The sequence below is a fragment of the Temnothorax americanus genome, unplaced genomic scaffold (assembly GCF_048541705.1).
Source record: "Temnothorax americanus isolate GAGA-0224 unplaced genomic scaffold, ASM4854170v1 Scaffold13, whole genome shotgun sequence".
Taxonomy (NCBI): Eukaryota; Metazoa; Arthropoda; class Insecta; order Hymenoptera; family Formicidae; genus Temnothorax; species Temnothorax americanus.
The window spans coordinates 3,538,533-3,559,638 of NW_027509264.1; the positions used below are offsets into that span (position 1 = coordinate 3,538,533).

The 21,106-nt window shown below is 39.7% G+C and overlaps 5 protein-coding genes across 12 annotated transcripts in view; 2 read left to right on the plus strand and 3 right to left on the minus strand.

Moving 5' to 3' along the window:
• Positions 1 to 915: 915 nt before the first annotated feature.
• Positions 916 to 7,246, plus strand: LOC143893905 (uncharacterized). 3 transcript variants are annotated; one of them, XM_077399754.1, is made up of 3 exons: positions 916 to 1,383; positions 2,337 to 2,459; positions 3,005 to 7,246. In XM_077399754.1, the coding sequence occupies exons 1-3, from the start codon at positions 940 to 942 to the stop codon at positions 4,067 to 4,069; spliced, it is 1,632 nt and encodes a 543-aa protein (XP_077255880.1). In that variant the 5' UTR covers positions 916 to 939; the 3' UTR covers positions 4,070 to 7,246. The 3 variants fall into 3 exon arrangements, with proteins under 3 accessions (XP_077255880.1, XP_077255881.1, XP_077255882.1); XM_077399755.1 differs by having other exon boundaries at positions 1,246 to 1,670; XM_077399756.1 differs by having other exon boundaries at positions 1,246 to 1,586.
• Positions 7,247 to 7,441: 195 nt separating this feature from the next.
• On the minus strand, positions 7,442 to 9,470 carry Nd-39 (NADH:ubiquinone oxidoreductase subunit 39). The gene is made up of 7 exons (XM_077399758.1): positions 9,405 to 9,470; positions 9,002 to 9,219; positions 8,581 to 8,874; positions 8,342 to 8,508; positions 8,128 to 8,259; positions 7,866 to 8,055; positions 7,442 to 7,764 (listed from the first exon to the last, which is right to left on the minus strand). Exons 1-7 carry the CDS (start codon positions 9,442 to 9,444, stop codon positions 7,582 to 7,584), a joined length of 1,224 nt encoding a protein of 407 aa, XP_077255884.1. The 5' UTR covers positions 9,445 to 9,470; the 3' UTR covers positions 7,442 to 7,581.
• A 1,074-nt stretch (positions 9,471 to 10,544) lies between these two features.
• On the plus strand, positions 10,545 to 12,595 carry LOC143893863 (homologous-pairing protein 2 homolog). Its single transcript, XM_077399642.1, has 3 exons — positions 10,545 to 10,936; positions 11,109 to 11,281; positions 11,356 to 12,595. Exons 2-3 carry the CDS (start codon positions 11,129 to 11,131, stop codon positions 11,803 to 11,805), a joined length of 603 nt encoding a protein of 200 aa, XP_077255768.1. The 5' UTR covers positions 10,545 to 10,936; positions 11,109 to 11,128; the 3' UTR covers positions 11,806 to 12,595.
• LOC143893864 (A disintegrin and metalloproteinase with thrombospondin motifs like) lies at positions 12,559 to 18,243 on the minus strand. The gene is made up of 15 exons (XM_077399643.1): positions 16,925 to 18,243; positions 16,517 to 16,577; positions 16,080 to 16,294; positions 15,830 to 15,919; positions 15,495 to 15,684; positions 15,335 to 15,428; positions 15,096 to 15,225; positions 14,765 to 14,913; positions 14,587 to 14,639; positions 14,291 to 14,417; positions 13,850 to 13,996; positions 13,640 to 13,766; positions 13,429 to 13,536; positions 13,028 to 13,242; positions 12,559 to 12,692 (listed from the first exon to the last, which is right to left on the minus strand). The coding sequence occupies exons 1-14, from the start codon at positions 16,982 to 16,984 to the stop codon at positions 13,051 to 13,053; spliced, it is 1,743 nt and encodes a 580-aa protein (XP_077255769.1). The 5' UTR covers positions 16,985 to 18,243; the 3' UTR covers positions 12,559 to 12,692; positions 13,028 to 13,050.
• A 265-nt stretch (positions 18,244 to 18,508) lies between these two features.
• Positions 18,509 to 21,106, minus strand: part of Sona (sol narae metalloprotease) — a 50,202-nt gene continuing 47,604 nt past the window's right edge. For all 6 annotated transcript variants that reach the window (XM_077399636.1, XM_077399638.1, XM_077399639.1 and 3 more), the window contains 2 exons: positions 20,256 to 20,677; positions 18,509 to 19,293 (listed from right to left, as the gene is read on the minus strand). In XM_077399636.1, coding sequence (XP_077255762.1) covers positions 19,157 to 19,293; positions 20,256 to 20,677 — 559 coding nt within the window. In that variant the 3' untranslated portion in view covers positions 18,509 to 19,156. The remainder of the gene's footprint in view (positions 19,294 to 20,255; positions 20,678 to 21,106) is intronic.

The following is a 21,106-nucleotide window of genomic DNA, read 5'->3' on the forward strand; positions in this document are numbered from 1 at the left end:
GCGTGGGTATGTCGAGTTTAGTGATCCGCAGCGTGCCCCGCAATATACCGATCGTTTCGTATCACGTATACGTGTACGTGTGTATGTATATTGCTGTACATGCGAGGATGTGTGTACATCCTCACGCGTGTGTGTGTGTATGTGCACGCGCGCGCGCAATGGCGGATCGAGGCGTTTCGAAGTCCTACGGTCATATTAGACCTATATATAGCGTAATGCGATAATTCTTCTACAGGATGTCGCGTAAAACTTCCTTTTTAGTTGTATCCTGCGGCTGACAATGGAGGAAGCGGAACCAGAAAAAAAAGGTAAATTGTTTAATGACGTTGAACTATCTGTGACGTCACTCTTTCTCGCAGATGCCTTCGCAAAGCGCAATTTAAGCGTGCACCTACATATCTAATTTTCTTCAAGCGCTTATACATTTCTTATGTATCGTCTTTAAAAAGACCGATATAAGAGGAAACTAAAATTCTCAATGAAATAATAAAAACCCTAATGATAAAATTCGTCAATTCAAATAGCGAGGGAGAGAAATCAAATAACTGGAAACGAAATCGCGGTGATTAATTTGGAATTAAGTCATGTAAGTAAACAAGAACGTACACGAACGATCGGAAAACTAATTTCGCGGAATTAGGAGCGAGGGGGAAACACGGAGAACGGCGCGAGGTGCGAGCTTTAATCGAATCTTCCGAAAAGCATCAGGTGCGTCGAGTAAGCCCTAAAATGACTCGCGTGTGGCACTCCCGCGGCACAGTTTTCGGGTTCCCGCCAGGGATTACGGGGGGGGGGGTTACCCTGGGCGCAAGAAGGAATGGGGGAGAGAGAAACGGGGAAAACGGGAGGGAAAAGGATAGAGAGACATCAGGGAGAAACACAGTTATACCTCCCGCTAATAAGCCTCGTTCCCTCGATACGCGCGCGGGGAGAATAATTATGGGGCTTGCGCAGTGCGCTCGAGAGTCTTCGGACGGCGCGGCGGCAGGGGGTACGGGAAAGCGGGTGGCAGGACGAGGGGAGCCCCGAGGTTGCCGAGAGGGTGACCGAGGAGAAATAAAGCTCCGAGCCCAGCCGGCGAACGCGGCCGCGCGCGCGGATGCTGAAATCTCGCTCCGCCTGCTCGTCGTCGTCGTCGTCGTCTTCGTCGTCGTCATCGCGGTGGTGCCGCATTTCGCGCGTCGTGCGGCCGTCGTGGAACGTTTCCGCGTGAGAAAGAGAACGGAGAGGAGGGCAAATCGAACGCGGAAATTCGCGCGCGGGCAGATATACGCACGCGTGAGTGCGTGCGTTCGTGCGTGCGTGGGGTGCGTGCGTGCGTGGGTTCTCGCGGGTGGGCACTCTCCACGGGGGTGGAAGAGGAAAAAAACCCGGCGGCCGCTGGTGCGTTGTGCGCTACGCGTCGTGCGACATTCTCCGTCGGCGATGGCCTCGTTTCACCCCTAGCCATATATATACCTATATATATATACACACACATACACATACACATCTCTCGCCCACATCGCCTCGCGTGACGTTCTTACCCCGGATATGCCGAGGCATGCGCCGTAAAAATCCCGGGATTGATGTATCGCAGGACGCAGGTACGCAGCCCGGCATGCGGCGGCGGTCGCGGTGCATTACGCACCGCGCGTCTCATGCGTTTGCATGCGTTCTCGCGCTGTCCGGTATGCCTCGCGATCGGTTCGCGTTCGCGATCCGACGCTAGCGTGATACTCGGGCAGATAAATGCAGTTGGGTTGGGTGCGAGAGAACACGCGGTCTCGTCGTATTTTTATTCGGGCTGTGGTGTTGGATCGAAGAATTCGGAAAGCCGGAAGGGGAAATTGAAAAATTTATCTCTAAATGAAGCGAAGGAATTAATATATTGAAATTTATTGACACAATTTAATTTTGCTTCAATTTTGCTCCAACTTCCGTTGTACACTTGATAAATACGCGCACCAACCCAATGACCGACGTGTCGCGCAGTCATAATTAAGTTAACTACGAAAATTATAGCTATTTTTTAATTAACGATTATGATGTCAAGTATTTAAAATTTTCTACTCGAAAATAAGTGAATAATCTTTTTCTTATTTCGCGTACAAGCTTTTTTCTGTTTTTTTTTCCCCCTCGCTGTTATTATATAAAGTCATTTTGCACGTTATCTATTGTTGCAGTTTTGATTTATCCCTTTTGTCTATTCTTGAGATTTTTTTCCCTATTTTCTCGGGGAGATGTGTGAATCTATCGGATTTAAAGTTATAAGACGGTATACCTGCGATGTGCTCGACATATGAATAGATATACAGGATTCTTCGCGTACTTCATATAACTGTTCAACTTCCCAGATCTGCATTTACTACCTGCTATGCATAGCAGCAGTGGACTTGACGTATACCTCCGACTTGGAGATCACTACGAAGAGAAGCCGGGACTGTCCACCAGAATGCATTTGCCTTTCTCCGAAACAGGTATCTTAATTTCGTAAGAATATACGGTTTTTCGTATTATAACTATCTATGATCGTTTTTAAGAAAAGCGGCATACTCGTCGTTTCTCGGAAATTCTCGTAAAAGAGGTCGCGGGTCTTTAAATGAAACGTTCGAGGTCTCCGAACCCGGAAACGAAATCCCCGCGATAAGCCAAAATGGCATTTCGTACATTATTAAATACTAAAGAATGAAATTGAAAATATCTCTAAATAACATTTTATTATTCTTAATTACCATATGTGTGTCGAAATTTATTATTTTAACACAAAATGGTATTATTTTAATTCTAAATTAACGACATATACCGAGTAGCAATAGTGGCGACCTATATATAGGAATAATTAAAAACGACTCAGGCTGAGTATAATTTGGCATTGGGAATTTAATATAGCGTATACGATTTAAATGTTATTACACCTAACTTTTATCGTAAATGTCAGAATGGACAGTAATTAAACGATTTCCATGTCCGGCGGTTATCGTCTCTGTGCGCTCTTTCTGAGAAATGAAACGTTCCGTTACAGGTACTCTGCAATACAGGCGGCCTCGAGGACATCCCGACGCAGCACCTGCCGGAGACCGTGGAGGAGCTGTCGCTGACGAAGAACAACTTCCCGGTGATAAAGGGCGACGCGTTCGCCGGTCTCCGGGTCCTACGTAAGCTCACCCTCGACGGCAACAACATCTCCTCCATCCGGCCGTTCGCGTTTCGCGGCCTGAACCGACTCCGCGAGCTCTCGATCCAGCACACCCCGCTGCCGTGCATCGAGAAGTTCTCGTTCGCCGCGCTGCAGAACGTCTCGGTGCTGCTGCTGGCGAACAACAAGATCCGCTACGTCGAGGGCTACTCGTTCGCCGGCACGTCGAACGTGAACGTGATCCTGCTGAGCAACAATCCGCTGCTGACGATCCGCAGCCACGCGTTCGCCGGCCTCACCAACGTCAACAATCTCATCTTCCCGTCCGGCATCCGCACGATCGAGCGGGACGCCTTCGACGGCCTCCAGCACGTCGGCCAGCTCAAGCTCAGCTACATGGACCTGTCCGGGCTGCAGGCCTACACCTTCCGCGGCCTCTCGCACGTGCGCTCGATCTACATCCAGGAGAGCGATCTCGGCGTGGTGCAGAGGAACGCGTTCGCCGGCCTCGCGCACGTCGGCCGCCTCAACGTGCTCAACAACAAGGTCGATCTGATCGAGCGTCTCCACCTGCGCCACGAGAACTACATCGAGGTCCTGCGCTTTCACGGTAATCACGTGCTGGAGGCGCCGCGTCACGCCAGGGACGTCGTCCTCGAGGTGGCCACGGTCAGCGCGATCGATAATCACTTCCCATGCGACTGCCAGGCGCACAACGTCCTCGAGAGCGACTTCGCCCGCGGCGACAGCGTCGAGTTCCAGCGCCGTAACTATTGCATCTCGCCGTTCGAGTACAACGGCAAGCCCATGAACGTCGTCGACTTCGACCTGGTCGCGCGATGCCACGACAACGTGATCCAGGACAACCTGGGCTCGGGCGTCGTCGGGGTGTCCCGGCTCTCGGCGCTGCTGCTGTTCGTCTTCCTGTTCTCGACAAACCTGTTCCGATGAGCCTACATATACTTCCAGCCCTTTCCGATTCTTCGACGATCGTTTCCGCGCGCTTCTGCTCCTATAGATTCTCCGAGGCGACGCAACGGCGAGAAAACGACCGTATATTCACGTGCGCGAGCTTACCGCTGTATACGGCTTTCTATCGAGAGGTCTTTCTTCTTCGCCATCTTCCCCCCCGCCTGCTCCGGAGTCTACGTAGTTCTCGGTAAAGTTGACGAAGCGAGAAGATGACGTCGCGTACGAATTACGCGTTATCACCGTAGAGTATCGTATCGATCTTCTATGACTTGACCACGAAAGGAATTCGTATTAGAAAGAAAGAAGAACAATCTCTCGCGATTCGGAGTAGTGGTCGATGAAAGGCAAGCCGCAAACTTTAACTTAGATCCACGAAGTGTTATAATCAGCAGACGGATTTCGCGATTCGCGATACGCAAGGCGTAAATTTGACTCATCAAAACGGTAGAAATCTAATTTTGTATTTCCGACTTATTATATTCTTTGGAACTTTTAAAGAACTACTTCCTCTATTTTTTCCAGCTTAACCGTCATTCTAAGTCTCGAAAATGTTAAGAATAAAATAATGCATGAGCTGTAATTCAGTTTCGATATGGAATCAATTAATATTCCATCGCGAAAAAATCCCATCCAAAGAGGATTAATTAGAGGAGCTTTTCACACACGGATTGTTGCACGATGTGATATTTCCCGTCGTTAATCAAGAAGAATATCACCACCGAAGGGACATATATGGACACGGAATTACAAAAAAAAAAAAAGATATAGCAATAAAAGAGCTCCTGTCCCCGTAACATTTGTCTGCAATATTATTCTTGATAATTATCGGAGACCGAGATGTATGGACGTATAACGAGGGATTTATTCACGCGAGACACCATTGTTACGGTCGTACGAGTGGAAAAAGGACGTGGCTGTAGACATTATAATGCCAAATGGATGCATATATCCTCTCGGGCATATGAAAGTGAACGAACGTGATCTCACATATCGAGAACATATCGTTTATCTAACGTCGGAAATATAATTTCTTTATTCTTCATTCTTGGCAGAATGTTTAAGACGCGATCGAGATATAATTCAATAGAATATTCGTCTGTCGTATCTGAAACGCTGATATGTGAGTTCCTATTATTTATGATATAAGAAAATTTTGTACTGCGGTTTACACCATTTTGTACCGTTTGTACTGTCCCATACGTTTAATTAATGCAATAAGTTATATATATTCTTTTTAATTATCTTCCGTTCTCTATGCCGATACGCGTTTGACGTTAAACGTGGTCTCATATCTTACGGCGGCGAACACGCGATCTCTTCATCAAAGCTCAGTAATGCGCATTTAGCGCTCATACATGTAACAATAACGCGGGCCTATGCATTCCTCTCGCATACTCTTCGCAATCAATCGAGACGAGCGAATTCAGCGATGAGCGATTCCGTCATGAGAGACAGAACGTTATACGAGCTTACTGGACCAGCATTGTCGTATATTTACTTGAAGGCTTCAAATTTTGCGTGGCTGCGTCGTAAAGGACGTTTTTAGGAACATTGAAACAAAATAAGGCAAGCGAAAGTATACTTAATGGAATTTTGTTCGCTGAGCGAAGGATCTCATCTAAATCAATTTTTTTTGTTACACACACGCATACATGATTATCGCAATTTAAATATTACTTACTAACCAAATTTCGCATTATGACATATCTTGACATAAAGATATATAATAATATTAAAAAGCTATATATATATATATATATATATATATATATATATATAATTTTGGAGAGGCTTATCTCTAAATAGGTCCACCACAAATCTACTTCCGGGTCCAGGAATCCGAGCTATGCGCCTGTACGTTCACACCTGCTTTACGATCCCATTAGTATAGGCCGAGGGATCATTTAAATAATTCGGAAATGATGAAAGTATCTAGCGATTAAGTACACACGTTTAATTGCATTTTGATGAGCAAGATCATCGGAGAGGGGTCGGAATTCCTGCACGGAATCACGCGGTTTAAATGAGATCAGGCGAAGATCCATCGTGGGAAATCGATTTTTTATCTTTTATCGGGAGATCGGATATCAATTATAAAATAACTTCAAAGTTAATCCGCTTGTAGGCTTCAAGAAAATAAAATAATATCCAATTTCGAACAAAAGGATGGGGGGAGGAGAGATTATTTACTAAATAAAATAGTTTTGAAATTTTCCGATTGTTTCGATTTTGTTTTGACGCGTACTTTCGTCAGGACCTCTTAATCCGTGTATCTTTAGGAATGCAACGTATTTCGAGACGGAAGTGGATAACAGTGTATTACACATGCTCAACACTTTAGACGAATAATTATAATTACAAATCTTTTTTTTTCATACACCTGTGTATGCGTATAAAAGTCAATAGTAATGTCAGCGAAGCGAGGATTTCCATTAATTTGGAATTCTTCTTCCGTAACATCTCGTCAGCGTTATCTTAGAAAATCGCTTATCGTTCCACACACTAGAAACCGCATGCAAAAATTTGCTTTCATCGAAGCCGGCAAAACTGATGCATCATTAATTAGACGAGGCGTTGATTCCCTAAAAAGTCACGATATACGAAATGCTTTCGAGTTACATTTGATACCGCGATACACTCGTATACACAGTTTGTATAAAAATGTTTACTGTGCCAACGTTTTGCATTTACTTGATATTATAAGTCAGGTAAATACTTGAGAGTACGAAGGAATAAGAAAGAAAGTATCGAATAGAAAATTTTAAACGATATATATACACCACAGAACATTTTGTTCTTCACATAATAGAGTTCGTGAAAAAAGAAAATACTGCTTCATAGATAAAAGTACATTGGCGTCCAAAAGCTATATATGAAATGAATCAGAGTTACGAGATAATGCTATATTATGCTTACAATTTAAAAAAAAAAAAAAAAAAAAAAAAAAAAACACTATATAAAGCGTGTTTCGCTGCCATTCGTAATGGAAGATTTGCTTGGCCTTCGGTCAGCATAATAACCGAGGACCAACCTAGCTTATATTTTTTACCAATGTTTGAAATAGCGTTTAATAGACACGATTGAAATCTGTAATCTTTCATTGTAGTTAGAATGTCCCGTCATATAATAAATGGAATAAAACAATATACAGACACACATGACCTCTACAAATATTACATTATTTTTTAACGTCACTGAAGATTCCATGGAAAACTTTCGAAATAAAAGTTCTTTCATTCTTCCTTTACTTGATTTTTACCGTATACTGTTGTAAAAATATGACAGAAATATGACAGATTCGACAAAGTGACTCGATATTATTTACCTAAAATTGATATAACTCGTGAAACGTAAATGTTTAAATAATTTAATGTATATTTAAGACCGCGATATTTAATTAACAACATACTCTTTACAGCAAGTATCACTTAACACAGTAAGAGTACATATTTCATTCTATACTTATATTAATCTAACACATTGTTAGAAATTTAATGAATTGGAACAGTTGGTGGATCCGGAATAGGGTCGAACTCGCCAACGCTCTCCATATATTGAACGTCTTTACGGTATGGTTTCAACTCCCAGTGCATTCGTGATTCCATTGTTGTTAATTCGATGCCAAGATCTTCTAGAGTTGGCAATTCGTTAAATATCTTATCGGATATAGTTTCCTGCAAAACGCAATGTCAAGTTTAATAATAATATTTAATTTCTTATCTACATTGTGTTTTATTTGAGTTTGCGTTTCTCTTATAGTAAAATTAAAACGTACTCTTTCCAAACTTTCCCAATGCACACCTTGTAATGGATATGCGGGAGTTAGAAGTTCGTTCAAAGTAACTTTAATTTTGAAAAGTGGGGCGTATTTCAAGTCCATTCTCCTGTAGCCGTACTCGACTGGGTCGCGTATTCTTATGCGATGGAACCAGTCGAGTAATTCAGACAGTTTGTAACGCTTCGGTCTGCGCAAATAAAATATTCACAATTTGCGAAAATAATTAGGATAATGTTACAATTGCACGGATGTACCGTACCCGACAAACTGGTAAGTCTTGCCAGCCGTGTTTACAGGATCTTTCGCAATAGCTGTAATACCTCCGGCGACATCGTACACAGCCACTGGCTGTTTTTCCGTCTTTTCACCCTTTTCCCACAACGGTACGGTCCTGTGATTGAATGTATCGTATCGTCGAAGATCGTAAAGTTTTTAATATGCTAGAAAATTTATTTCTTCCTGCAAAATATTACCTGAAATGATGTCTCAGTATGGAAGAGTATACACGTGTGAATCGGTCCTCTTGACCCCATATATCCGCCGGCCGGATAATTGTAGCCTCGGGAAATTCTTCTAGCACCGCATGCTCGCCTTCCAATTTTGTACGAAGGATTTGAGAACCATCTTTCAATATGTGTGCCTTAACGCAGGAGTATTATTAAAGTCAAGAAAATCAAAAGTCATCATAATTTGATATAAACGTTCAATTTACCACCGACTCTTCGCCTACGTTTAAGGCAGATACATGGATGAAGTGCTCAACATTAGCCTCCTTGCACAGCCTGGCAAGTCTTCTAGCTCCCTCAACGTGTACTTCGTGAAAAGTAAAGTTTCTCGTTTCCCAATCTCGCCCAATCAGATTGATAACAACGTTGGAGTACTTAATACACTTTCTTATCGACTCGTTGTCACGCAGATGAAACGGATGAAACAAAACTTGTCCCAAATCTCCACAGAGCTTCAGGCGCGTGCAGTCGTACATATCACCTCTGTACGGTATTACTAACTGCAAATTGAGCAGGGCAATCAATCAAAGCTGATTATATTTCACTCATATCTATGTATTGCGGTAGAAATTATCGCTGTAGAAGCTGATGCCGTCAATTTCCTTCATTTCAACGCGTCGTACGTACCTGAGTACCAATCTTGCCAAGGCGATTGCACACATAGCGCCCCACGAATCCAGTTGCGCCAAACAGGGTGCATACCATCCCGTTGAAGGAGCTACGTCCACCTGTGCCTCTCTTCAAAGAAGCGGTAGTGGGATCTTTGATGACTCGCGGCTGCGACGAATAATGATTCGTCGGCAGTGTCTGCACCGCAACGGCCGCGATGCATGTTGTCTGTCTTCCTAATGTACACAAATATACACAAATGTAAATTGTTGGTTACATAATTCCGAAACGATATCCGTCACACGGTGCGTGCATAAAAAAGATTGTAAATACAGTTTTATGTGCAACACAATTATGTAATTCAATTTTTTGGAGCAAAAAACTAAATTTACGAAGGATGCGAGTAACGTGACAAGCTTACTTGCTGCTTGTAGAGTATACCTCGGTATCAAGGCGGCCATCTTTCTCGGCCATCCATATGTATATGTATATGTATATGTATATATGTATATATGTATATGTATATATGTATATATGTATATGTATATGTATATGTATGTACTGTGCGGAATTCTTTCTTTTGACGCGCAGTCAACATTTTCGATAACGATACAGATATTTTCATGTTTCTTTGGATGAAATGAATCAAGAAGGAACGTAGATCTGTTTAATCGGAAAAATTATGTGTTATAAAAATTTACAGTAGTCTTTTAATACATATCATTTCTTCTGAAATCCATATTATCCTTTTTTTACGCCAGCTATTTTCTTTTTAAAGCGGGGATATAATAATACTTTGAAACTCCTATTTATCAGTTATCAGAAAGATCGTAGGAGATTAGAGATACTGGGAGATTATATTTCTGCGAGAGCCAAAAGTCAGATACAAATTTCGCGGCCTTTCTGTAATGCCCGGTGTCCACGATGCAAGAACTTGGTCCAAGTTTTGGTTTAAGCCAATCAACTTGCAGCTCTTACAGAAAAACAGCAGTTTCCGTGGCAAATCGAAACTCTTGCATCGTGGACACCGCAAACCATGTGCGCCATGCGGTTACCGAGCAAAACGACGTATTCCAATTAAAAAAATACAATATTTTATACATTATTAGTAATACACATAAATACTACGTTTACGCGAGCGTTACTTCTGTAGTAACTTACGATAATTCCTTCGCGTAAACGGGATTTTGTAGTAACTTATTGCGATAATTTACTCCGCGTAAACGAGTAAATTATCGTAAGTTACTACAGAAAGTAACGCTCGCGTAAACGTAGCGATAGGTAGATCTTTTATCTATTAACAATAATTATACAAAATTTTCGACAAATAAAAATTAAATTGTTACAATTGTCATTAAAAATTAAGTTTCTCAAATTACTACTATATCCGATAGATGTCGCTGTACATCAATTAAATGATCCGCGTTCCAAAAGTCATCGAAATAAAATTGTGCAGATTTTTACCGCCTTGCGTTCCCAAGCTAATCAAAAAGTGTTTTTTAAATATTTATCTCAATTGTTGCGTTGAAACGCGCGACATTTGAATCGGATTTAGTTTTCACAAAAAATATATTCTAATAATTTCGGAAATTTTCGAGGTTATTTCCTACCTTATTTCGTTCTCATGATACCTTTGGACAGAATATTCTGTGTGATATAAGAGGTAGACTACCATCAATATTTTTGGAGTAAGTGGAGAAACTATGTACTTCGCGAATATTCTGCCAGTAGACATCAGACAATCAGACGAATTCTGCTGTCCGCATTGTTTGTTTTGCTTGACATCGTTTGCAAAGTGGTGGACAAATAGAGTGATACCGGCCAAATTAGCAAACGAAATTGCAGAAATTTTTTGTTCTGGTAAAGGATCTTCGCATGTGTATCTTCGTATATGTATTTCTCGTGCCAGTTGGTAAATAAAGTGCTTATGATCTGCGTATGTACGATTAAATTGTAAGTATGTATTTTTCAGATGTATGTATTGAATCATTCTATTTGTAATTTTCATTCAGCATGCAGTCTGTGGCAATTAAACGCTTTTAAAATATCGCTGTGTTCGCAATATCTCAATTTGCTGCTACTGTGCAAAGCGATGTATATATATATTTCAATTGTTACGTTGCAGTTAATTGAAGAGGCATAACAATGACTACGGCAGCTGTGTATAATTATATGAAAACGCAAAACAGACCCTACAGTGTGAATGACGTAGTCACGAATTTGCATAACGAATACAACAAAAATGCGGTTCAAAAGGCTATGGATCAATTGGTGTCGGATGGGAAGCTGTTCGAAAAAGTAAAGGCCAACATTTACAGCTATCGCAAGAATTAGAATATTTAAAATACAGACTATTTTCATTTTGTCTTTAGGTTTACGGCAAACAGAAGATATATTGCGCTGTCCAAGATTCAACACAGGACACCGATGAACTTATGAGGATCGACAAGGAATTGCAAGCTCATGCCAGTGAGGTCGAGAACAAATATCAGGAAGTCGTGAGAGAAATGAAAGAACAGGAGACACTTTTAGCCTCTCTGAAGTCGAGTCTGACGTTGGAAGATGCACAAAAGGAAAAGATTGTTCTGGAAAAAAATGTAAAAGAATTAACGCTTAAATTGGACAAGTTGATGGAATCAAGCGGTTCTGAAGATTTGCAAGAGTCTAAACGTAAGGCACAGGTGAATCTGGACGAATACTCACGCGAATATTTAAAAAGAAAGAAGATTTGCGTTGAAATAATAGACTGCATTTTAGAGGGTTATCCTGGTAACAGAGATGAACTGTATGAGGAGGTAGGCATAGATTCAACGACTGTATAATAATCAGTGAAAAAGAGTTCTCTCTCTCTCTTGGTTTCCCAAGTTCAAATTATTGTATTATTTGTATTTGTATTTTTCGTCTAAGTTTCTTATATGTAAAATCATTTATATTTAACGAATCAAGTGAAGTGTTTTGTGTTGAAATGATTAATATATTTAAATTTATGCATTAAATGTCATTTACATACATATAAAAAGTTATGTAAATCTCACTACTGCAAAAATTGCATATAAAAATATTCGTGCTTAATTAAATAGAATTACATTAAGTTCCTAAGTAGCACACGTAATTTCATTTATGAATTTTTAATTATAGCAGACAAATCAACGTTTACTTTGTGCGTTTATATTTTTTTGTACAGTGTGTTGCGCTATACAGGGCATTCCAAAACTATCATATTTTCTCTAATTATGAATACTAATGTCCTAGGCATCAATACACATCAATACAATTAATTAATAGCGAAAGTTACATCAAAATTCATATTTTAAGTTACAGGAAAATAAAAGTATCAAAAATTTAATCTGTAATTGAGAAATTAATGTAGAAAATCTGCACCGAAAAAAGAAATTTTTGCTTATACAATGTACGATGAACAGAGAATATGATAGTTTTTGGATTTATTATATGTGAATTTACAATATTCTGATATCATTGCGCGAATTACGCGTGCATACGTGACTTTCTCTGTATTTACATGCGTCAACTTTTATGTACAAAAGATTGAAAAATTTCAATCGGGATATAATTTAGTCTTAAAGGAACATAAAATATATCCCTAACATAATACATGATGTATATCCTTTTACTTTGTTCTTATATGGTACCCCATTAAAGCAGCAGCAACGTAGAGTGCGGTTATAGATATATCGGCGTGTATGGTGTCCTGTAACACAAATTGAAATATTTATTTTAGTAGTAGAAGTAATTGTGTGTGTGCGCGTCTACACATCAAGAATTGAACTGATATAGGCTGCGGTCCACTTGACGCTACAAATGCTTCGAAGCATTCCTCTTCTCTTTTCTTTCAATGAAGAAAGAAGGAGAAGAGAAAAACGTACCAAAGCATTTGTAGCGTCAAGTGGACCGCAGCCATAAACGCAATATAAAATATTAAAAGAAGATCGAACATTTGCTTTCGTTTCGTTAATAGCATAATTTAAATAAATTTCGCAGTATTTGCATTTTTTTAAATATATAATTTTAGCAAATCGAATTTACCTCAATAACATTGATATTTATCTTCACGTGAAAAGTTTTATCTTTTCCTTGATTGTCTCCTTGATTCTGTTCTTTAGTTTTTGCAGTAATTGCAGCCACGGAATCTGTCTGATTTTTTGAAGAGTGAATTTCGGTAGGAACTTCTCGAGTAACTTCTTCTTTTCTTTGTCCTCAGTTATCACTCCTTCAAGCACGCATTTCCCATTTAAACAGATCTGAAAGAGTACCATAATAAATATTTACTATTAACGTATATTGTAATTATTTAATAACAATAATTTCTGTTAATTACATTTCTACGATAAATATTTCTTATAATCTAATCCTTACGACATTAACGACAACAGCTATTTCTCAAGAATTTCGATATTTAAAATAAAAAAAAATAGCGGAACTCTTACCAAACCGTCCCCGCAAGGAGAACCTTCCGCTGCTGACGCGAATGCTCTGCAGTAGCCCTCGATTCCAGGATATTCGCACTCCAAGCGAACGCAGACCGTAGCGTCTTTCTGTAAAGCAAACCTACGCGTTGTAAATTTTTTCAAAATTTTTTCGAGGCAAAGCTGATTTTGCATATGAGAGTACATCGAGATTACAGTTTGAATAACTTACGTTACACGCCGGCGTACCGAAGACCTTCGTGCACTGATCGTCCAAAGACATCAAAGTCCCGGGCAATACAAGCGCCACCGGTGGACCCGTTACGGGCTCGTTGTAAAGACACTTTGCCTTGTCCTCGCTGAAATAATTCTTAAATTAATGCCATTTATAAAAAAAAAAAAAAATAATAATATGTAAAATGTATGCGCGTGTTATACGTACGTGATGAAATTGTAGAAGGCGTTTATGCTGCACGAGGACCATTCGAAGCCGTTCTCGTGCAACATCAGTCCGCTGGTCATGATAAAGCCTTCTTGAGCCGGACAATCTCCGGCGCCTTTCGGATTGCCGTCGTGCCGCGCTCCTATTCTGCAACGCGAAAGGATCATTTTTTTATCATCAAACATTTTTTAATTAATAATTGAGCAATTATTACAGTGAAATATGTATCTTTTCCTTCTTTATGTATGTTTATAATATCTATAACGTCGCAGAAGCGATAATTCACGCGTTTCTTTTTCGCACGGATCTCGGAATTGAATTCGATTGTTGCTGGCACGATTAAATTTCTTGCCTGAGAAATTTTCGTGAATAAAATTCCTTACAAGTTTTTCTTCTGCAAGAAAAAAAAATGATGCAAAACGCATGCAAACACAGACTTACAGATGGCCGAGCTCGTGAGCCGTAGGAATGATACCGGAAAATCCACCGTTGTCCTCGACAATTCCTACGGCCTCGGATGATTGCTTCGTTGCATTTCTGTCGCATGCACCGGCTACGTACGCATATCCTACGGTCGCAAATTTACCATTATTTCATATTTCCTTTTCCTCCCCCTGTGGAAAATCGTAATTAACGACAAACACGGAGCCGCATTTTTCGTATATACAATTATTATATACATATAATCCTTTCTAAAAAAAAGTGTTATATATATTTCAGCTTTTCAGCAGACTTACCCAAAGTCGAGGTGTCGCAAAAGTCATCGGTTAGCATGTTGCACATATCCAGACTGAAATCACATCGGATCGTATTATTTTATCGTCGTCTATTACAGTCTACACCGCGCGTTATATATTCTTATAATTCTAGAAATTATAAGAAAAGAGAACGTACAGGAAACCACCGAATACTTACTGTGTCATAGCAATCGCCATGTCGTAAAAATCTGTCGGGAATCTACTCTCGCGATAAAAGTAATCAGCCATGCCGCGTAGAGCACGATCCGCGTCTACCGATGAAACCTCGATACGACTATCTTCCAAATACGGAATCGCATTGTTGTCCTGAAACACGAAGAGGTGTTACGTTAAAAATAATCCTATAAGAAATATATATTAAACACATATTAAATACGTTTAATATTTAAAACTCGGAAATTGTTATCTTCTTTTTTTTATTTTTGACGCAATAACTGAAAAAGATACGTGTATTTGAGCGCGATGAAGAATATTGGGCTAAAATTTACCGTGCTTATAATTATTCCTGCAATGTTAAGTCGAATTTTGGGCGTGGTCAGCAAGCGGTACCTCAAATCGACTCCGTTCCAAAACGAGACGAGGTATTTTATGGCCTGCTCGATATTTTCGCCAAGTAATCTGCGATAAACAGAAAAATTAATAAAAGAATAATATATTTATTTTTTTTAGAAAAATTACAAAATTGTTTGCAATTTATGACTGGCGTTACATATCATTTTACTTTTACCTGTACATAGTGTAGTCGGCTACTATTATGATTTGCGGATAAATGATGTCTGGGGCATCGCGTTTCACCGTCTGGTCCTCAGGATCTGTAATCTCTGGAAGAATAGACTTGAAATTCCAGAAGGGAATATAATTGTCAGGTAGATATTCAAATGGCTTACTCAGATCTTTGTAACGATCCAACGAAGGTATCTTATACACCACGTGATGATGCGTATAGTCGAATTCATCGTCTTCCGTCACGTTCTTCGTATGAAGCGGTTCGTAGAGATTGTGCCCTCCGTAAAGAACGTGCTTCAGAATTCGTCGCGGCAAGGATTTGATGACGTATGTGTTATTAAGCACTCCGTCCTGCGAAGAAAACGAAGTGTCGTCCGTTTATATTTATGTACATTTAAGGGGGGAAAAAGGAAAGAGATATCTGCTCCTCGATAAAAATTTTGAGATACTTGAAAATTGAGGTACAATTGGGATCCAACGAAGATCCAAATCTTACCAAGTGTACTTGGCCGTCAGGAGTGGGAGTTAGTAAAACCGCACTCGAAGAGTGTACGTCTTGAAGCGTGACTCCCAGATAATCCATACCCTGCGGCACAAGAAGGCTAATTAATCGGTAAAAATTGTTCACGCACTTATTTCGCGCACAGTATTTTTTACTATAGTATTATAAACATTTTAAGACGCTACATGAGGTTTAATTTTACTACATAGCATTTGTTTTCAATTCGATCGCGAATCAAACTTACCTTGGGTACTTGCTTGTATTGCAATCCTTCTGGTGCTTCCGAATCGGAAGAAACGGTCCACACGGGGGTGTTCTCACTGGCGAGGATACCTTCCGTGGGATTCAAGTACAATTTGACGTCGTCGTTGAAGACTTTCAGCTTCAACTCGTTCGTAGCTTTTTTGACATCATTCTTCACCAGGCGATGCGATACGGGCACCACTTCGTACTTGGGTACTGACAATTAATATAAATTAAGATTATAAAAGCTGTATAATACAAATAAGATAACGGCATTATTCCATTGGGATATTCTATCGCGATTATGTTATTAATGCTTCTTTTGATCTAGGAAAAATTTGAATAATTAAAAGAAAAAAGAAAAGTTTAATATTGAAAAAGCACTCTCTATATGAGAGTAAAGAATATCTTTCTAAAGGGGTGGCTTTATCCACTCACCTTGATGATGCGGTGTGTGAAAAATGGACATCACTTCGTTCGGCGTCATGTACTCGTGAAGCTGAAAACACATCCTTTGATTTTTAACATTCTGGCCTCGCACTTCTCACTTTTACGCGGACGAAACAATAATCAGGTTTTACATTTCTATACCTTAGATTTAGAGGTAAAGTATCGTATCTCCATTATTATAAATTTAGGGAAAAGGGTTTAAAGTTTTAAATAGGGAAATAGTGTGTTTTGGACATAAAATAATAAAAGTGGCAATTTGATTTAATGAGTTTTTAATAATGTAATTAAACTGACATGTTTATACTACAACTGCCAATAAGACTGTACTTGATCTAAAAAACTAGAAATATTAAGGTACAAATTTATAATTCTGTGATTTATAATTCTATATTATACCTTCTTGCATCGTGAAAACGGTATCCCGATCAGGCATAATAGAAATATCACGCGGAACATTCTCTACAGATGCATCCGCGAAAGGCGGTCTTTGAATTTCTTCGTAATTTCGCCGACGTGTTTGTCAAGGATCAAATAATATGGATTGCGATCTCTCTCGCGTATCCTGATATTCGCGAATATATCTCGCGACCATTCGGCGAGAGAGCCCGTAGTCCGAATATGAGGGAGGATCATTTTGCGCCCTATATAAATTAGCTGGCCGATGTTTGATCTGCGCTCGTGATTACCACGAGCGAAACACTTGTACATATAACGTATGATTTGCGCGCGAGCACAGTAGTGAATAAGAAAGAATTATACAAATTCATAATTCTTAATGTGTGTGACAGACGACATATACGTAAAGACTCGATCGATGAATTAAACGTCCTGTCCAGTCCTGTCAAGGATCAAATTGTTCGTTGCATTTTTGATCGTCGAGAACTGTGCTTGTATTCTATAATAAAAATACTGTGAGTTGCTTTTTATCATGGCAAAAATTTATAAAAGAGGATGATAAAAAGAAGAGAAGCAGGAGAGAAACAAAGAAGGATTAATAAATAGAACACCAATTAAGGTGTTTAAAGAACGAATAATTACAGGAAACTGAAAATAATTTTATTCACGATAAATGCTTTTATCTGTAAGAAGTTATTAACAATCGATGTGAAATTCGCATAACTCTGTCGAGGAAAAGAGAGAAAAGAAGGAGAGGATATACGTACTAATTTGCTAAAACACCGTGATGTCGAAACGTTGATCCACGTTTGATTGATGGTATGTGTGCTTTTGTAAATTCTTACACAAATAATTATTATTTTTTCACGAAAGACGTTTTCCTGAATTCCTCCGATTCCGATCCCCGATGACGTTCTGAGTGATATTTTTACATCTGCTCGCTGCCAAACAAATCGTTTATCACGCATCTACTCCGATATGCAATGTGCGCCAGTGGGGTATGTACATTCCCGTATTTCGTTTATCTATAATTGCAGATCCACGTCGATTGCACATGCGACAGTTGATAATACGCCGAATAAGAAATATATTATATGTGTTGTATACGTTACATCACAAGACGCCGCGGCGTTTGTTCTTGTTAGCATAATCAATCATCGATTGTCCGTGGCTACCGTCGTCAGATCTTAATGATGGCAGATTTCGCCATTGAGATTCCTCAAGGACTACAATATTCGATTTTCCCGTAAATTATTTGTGCGTTGGCTATTTTTGAGACATAATTTTTATCATAAATACTGTATTAAAACTCTGTTAATCAAATAAATAAATACTTTTAATCCGCAAACTAGGAAGTTACACAGTAAAGTATAATTGCAAGATATTTTTCCTGTTCCATATTTTCATTCAAATTTATCGATTTCTTTTTCTTTCAGATCAGAATGTAAAAATATATAAAATAATGTAAAACGCTCCTGGGTTTCAGATATTTTATATTTCTCTAGGTGGTTACATAATTTATATATAGTTATATCAATATATAAATTACAGATATAGGGCTAGGAGAGGAAGACGAGAAAGATGTTTTAATTATTCCCATTTATTGTCTTGCGCTATACAATTTATGTAATTTCCAAATGGCTTTATCCGCGCGCACTCGCGCGCGTTTTTATGTTCGCGCGAGATATACGCACGACGCACCTGTGTGCCTGTGTAACGAGTCTTTCGCGAGATCGCTCCTTATTGAATAAATATAAACGCAGACGAAATCTCTATCGTACCGATTGACAGTCTGCTCCTTTTTAGAGATTCACTACATCGTTCAGTACCTCGGTGAAGATTTCCACGGGTACCGTATCGCAAGAATTGGAACATCTGGAGGTATGTGAGACACACATTTGCTGAGTCGAGCTACATTTAAGAGACGAATGTGTGATCGTCGCGATCAAAGAACCGCACGAGGACCCGACGGAGATTTTCTCGTCTACCCGCAAAAAAAGGAAAGAGAAAGAGAAAGAGAGACGAAACGAGAGTGAAAGATCTTTCCCCAACTTCTTTCATTCCGACGCGGCGCTTTTCCGGATGCTGCGAGTTACGACGGCGTGAAGCGACAGGGCGCCCGATAAAATCCTCATCCGTGGCGGGTGTCTCTAAGCGCGACGTCTTCGAGTAAATTATTAAATCGATTTTTCTTGTTCTTTATTTCTTTTTTCTTGTCCTTAATATCATTATTTAGTCAGCACAGATCGTCTTCAGGGACGCGCAGCAGCGACTCTTCACAGATTGTAAATGGCACAGCCATGTTCTCAGCCTGTCAATCAGCTCCGCGCAATCTGACCCCACGTCCGTGCATTCACCGGCCTCTGATCCTGGAAACAGACGGACAAATTAAATTTTCGATTTCAATTACGTGCATTTTCGATTAGAATAGTCTACAGAATGCCTGGAATAGGATTGAAAGTGATGCAACAACATAGAATTATTAGTAATCCCATCCGTGGAAATCACAATGTATCTTATCGCTTCTATAGATATTACATAAAAGTATCATACATATATATTCACGTTATCATACACATATCACTGTCCTACTAGTACGTTTGTTGAAGAGAGATATAAAGAGCGAGATATGTCCACATTTGCGATGCTTATGTGCATCTTTGTCGAAGAAACACAACTGAGATATGTACAACCGCTTCATTTTTATCGAATCAATATTAGAATCTTCATTCGCAGTTTATCTAAAGATTGATTCGATAGGGGAAAGAGATATTTACAAAAAAAAAATATATACAAAATATATATACAAGAGAGATAAACTGTTAAAACTCCGAGTTAATTTAATCGATATTATTTCAATGAAATTAAGAACCAGGGTTAACGAGAAAGAATTAACGATAATCAGTATGAAGGACCTTTATCGGCTCATGAGATCGGTCGTATGAGATAGAAACTCAGTTTACAATACTCCTGATATTCCATTAGTGACAGAGAAAACATAGAGAAGTAGAGATATTATACAAAATGATGAAATAGTTTCCAAGTATCGGCAAGTATTATCGGAGGAACCGACAGAACCGATAGAACGACAATGAACAGTGTCGGAACCAATGTCTCTCGAAAGGTTCCTCGCAGGCAGGACTCGCCACTGAAGAAGTGGACAGAAACAGAAAAGACACGGAGAGAAGACCGTCGGATACCGAGAATCCGTCGCGTTAACGGCAAGAGACGAAAGTCATGCAAAATTAAAGACTCGTCTTGAGAGTCGGAGGAGAGAATAGAGAGAAGAAAAAAAAAGAAGGTACGGCGATGGTGCACAGGATTCTCTTACCGCGGCCGTCATTTCGAAGGCCGTTCTGATATCCTTTGGTCGTCGTGGAAAGCTCCACGCTGATCGTGTTCTTATACTTGAACGGACTAAGTTTCGGACCGTAAGTGACCTTCGGAGTGGTACTGACGGTGTAATACGAGTTGAAGAAATTGTTGCTTCTCCTGGTGGTGCTGACGACGCCACCAGTGTCGCTATTACTATCATAAATGCTATTATTACTGTATCTAGCCTTGTATCGATCGGTGTACAAGTTATTGATAATTGTCCGCGTGTATTTTGACACCGTGGTTGCGAACGGGTTTGTGACGCGTTTGTAAGGATTAGTTGACGTCCACGATATCGTCGTCGTCGTCGTTGTCGTCGGTGTCGACGTGGACACGCTCGATAATGGTATGCTTTGTGTTGATTCCCAACCTGGGTACCTGTGTGGCATATTATCATGGTGTTACTACACATTGTGCTGCATTCTCATATCAGCGCACTGTATACTGCTTAATGAGAGCGTCAATAATGGCAAACCAGTTTCATTGTAAATATGTTGTTCATCTTCACATTGAAGCTACAATATGGTAAAATGCAACCGTGGGTCACCTAGAAATACACCTGTCGATACTGATGTAACTTCAACCCTCAATTTTTTTTAAATTTTACAATACATTCGTGACAATAAATTCGAAGATTTATATCTCCAAAAATTAGTATGTAGAAGTTTCATGTTTCTTTTAATAAACGTTAGGAAGATTAATCGATCATAACACGAAAGAAAAAAAAAACAAGTTCCTTTTTCCTCATTTACACACACGTGGCATTCAAAGATTAGTGAAATCTGGCTACGTGTTGTATCTAGCTAT

Coding starts and splice junctions, on each gene's coding strand:
- LOC143893905 (XM_077399754.1), top strand. CDS start 940: ATGGGGCTTGCGCAGTGCGCTCGAGAGTCTTCGGACGGCGCGGCGGCA. Junction 1,384..2,336: donor AAAAAACCCGGCGGCCGCTG/GTGCGTTGTGCG, acceptor TCAACTTCCCAG/ATCTGCATTTACTACCTGCT. Junction 2,460..3,004: donor TTTGCCTTTCTCCGAAACAG/GTATCTTAATTT, acceptor GTTCCGTTACAG/GTACTCTGCAATACAGGCGG.
- Nd-39 (XM_077399758.1), bottom strand. CDS start 9,444: ATGGCCGCCTTGATACCGAGGTATACTCTACAAGCAGCAA. Junction 8,509..8,580: donor ACGTAGGCGAAGAGTCGGTG/GTAAATTGAACG, acceptor TCCTGCGTTAAG/GCACACATATTGAAAGATGG. Junction 8,260..8,341: donor ATACTGAGACATCATTTCAG/GTAATATTTTGC, acceptor ATTCAATCACAG/GACCGTACCGTTGTGGGAAA.
- LOC143893863 (XM_077399642.1), top strand. CDS start 11,129: ATGACTACGGCAGCTGTGTATAATTATATGAAAACGCAAAACAGACCC. Junction 11,282..11,355: donor ATGGGAAGCTGTTCGAAAAA/GTAAAGGCCAAC, acceptor TTTTGTCTTTAG/GTTTACGGCAAACAGAAGAT.
- LOC143893864 (XM_077399643.1), bottom strand. CDS start 16,984: ATGTTCCGCGTGATATTTCTATTATGCCTGATCGGGATACCGTTTTCA. Junction 16,578..16,924: donor CGTTTTCACGATGCAAGAAG/GTATAATATAGA, acceptor ATGTGTTTTCAG/CTTCACGAGTACATGACGCC. Junction 13,767..13,849: donor GCCTTCTACAATTTCATCAC/GTACGTATAACA, acceptor GAATTATTTCAG/CGAGGACAAGGCAAAGTGTC.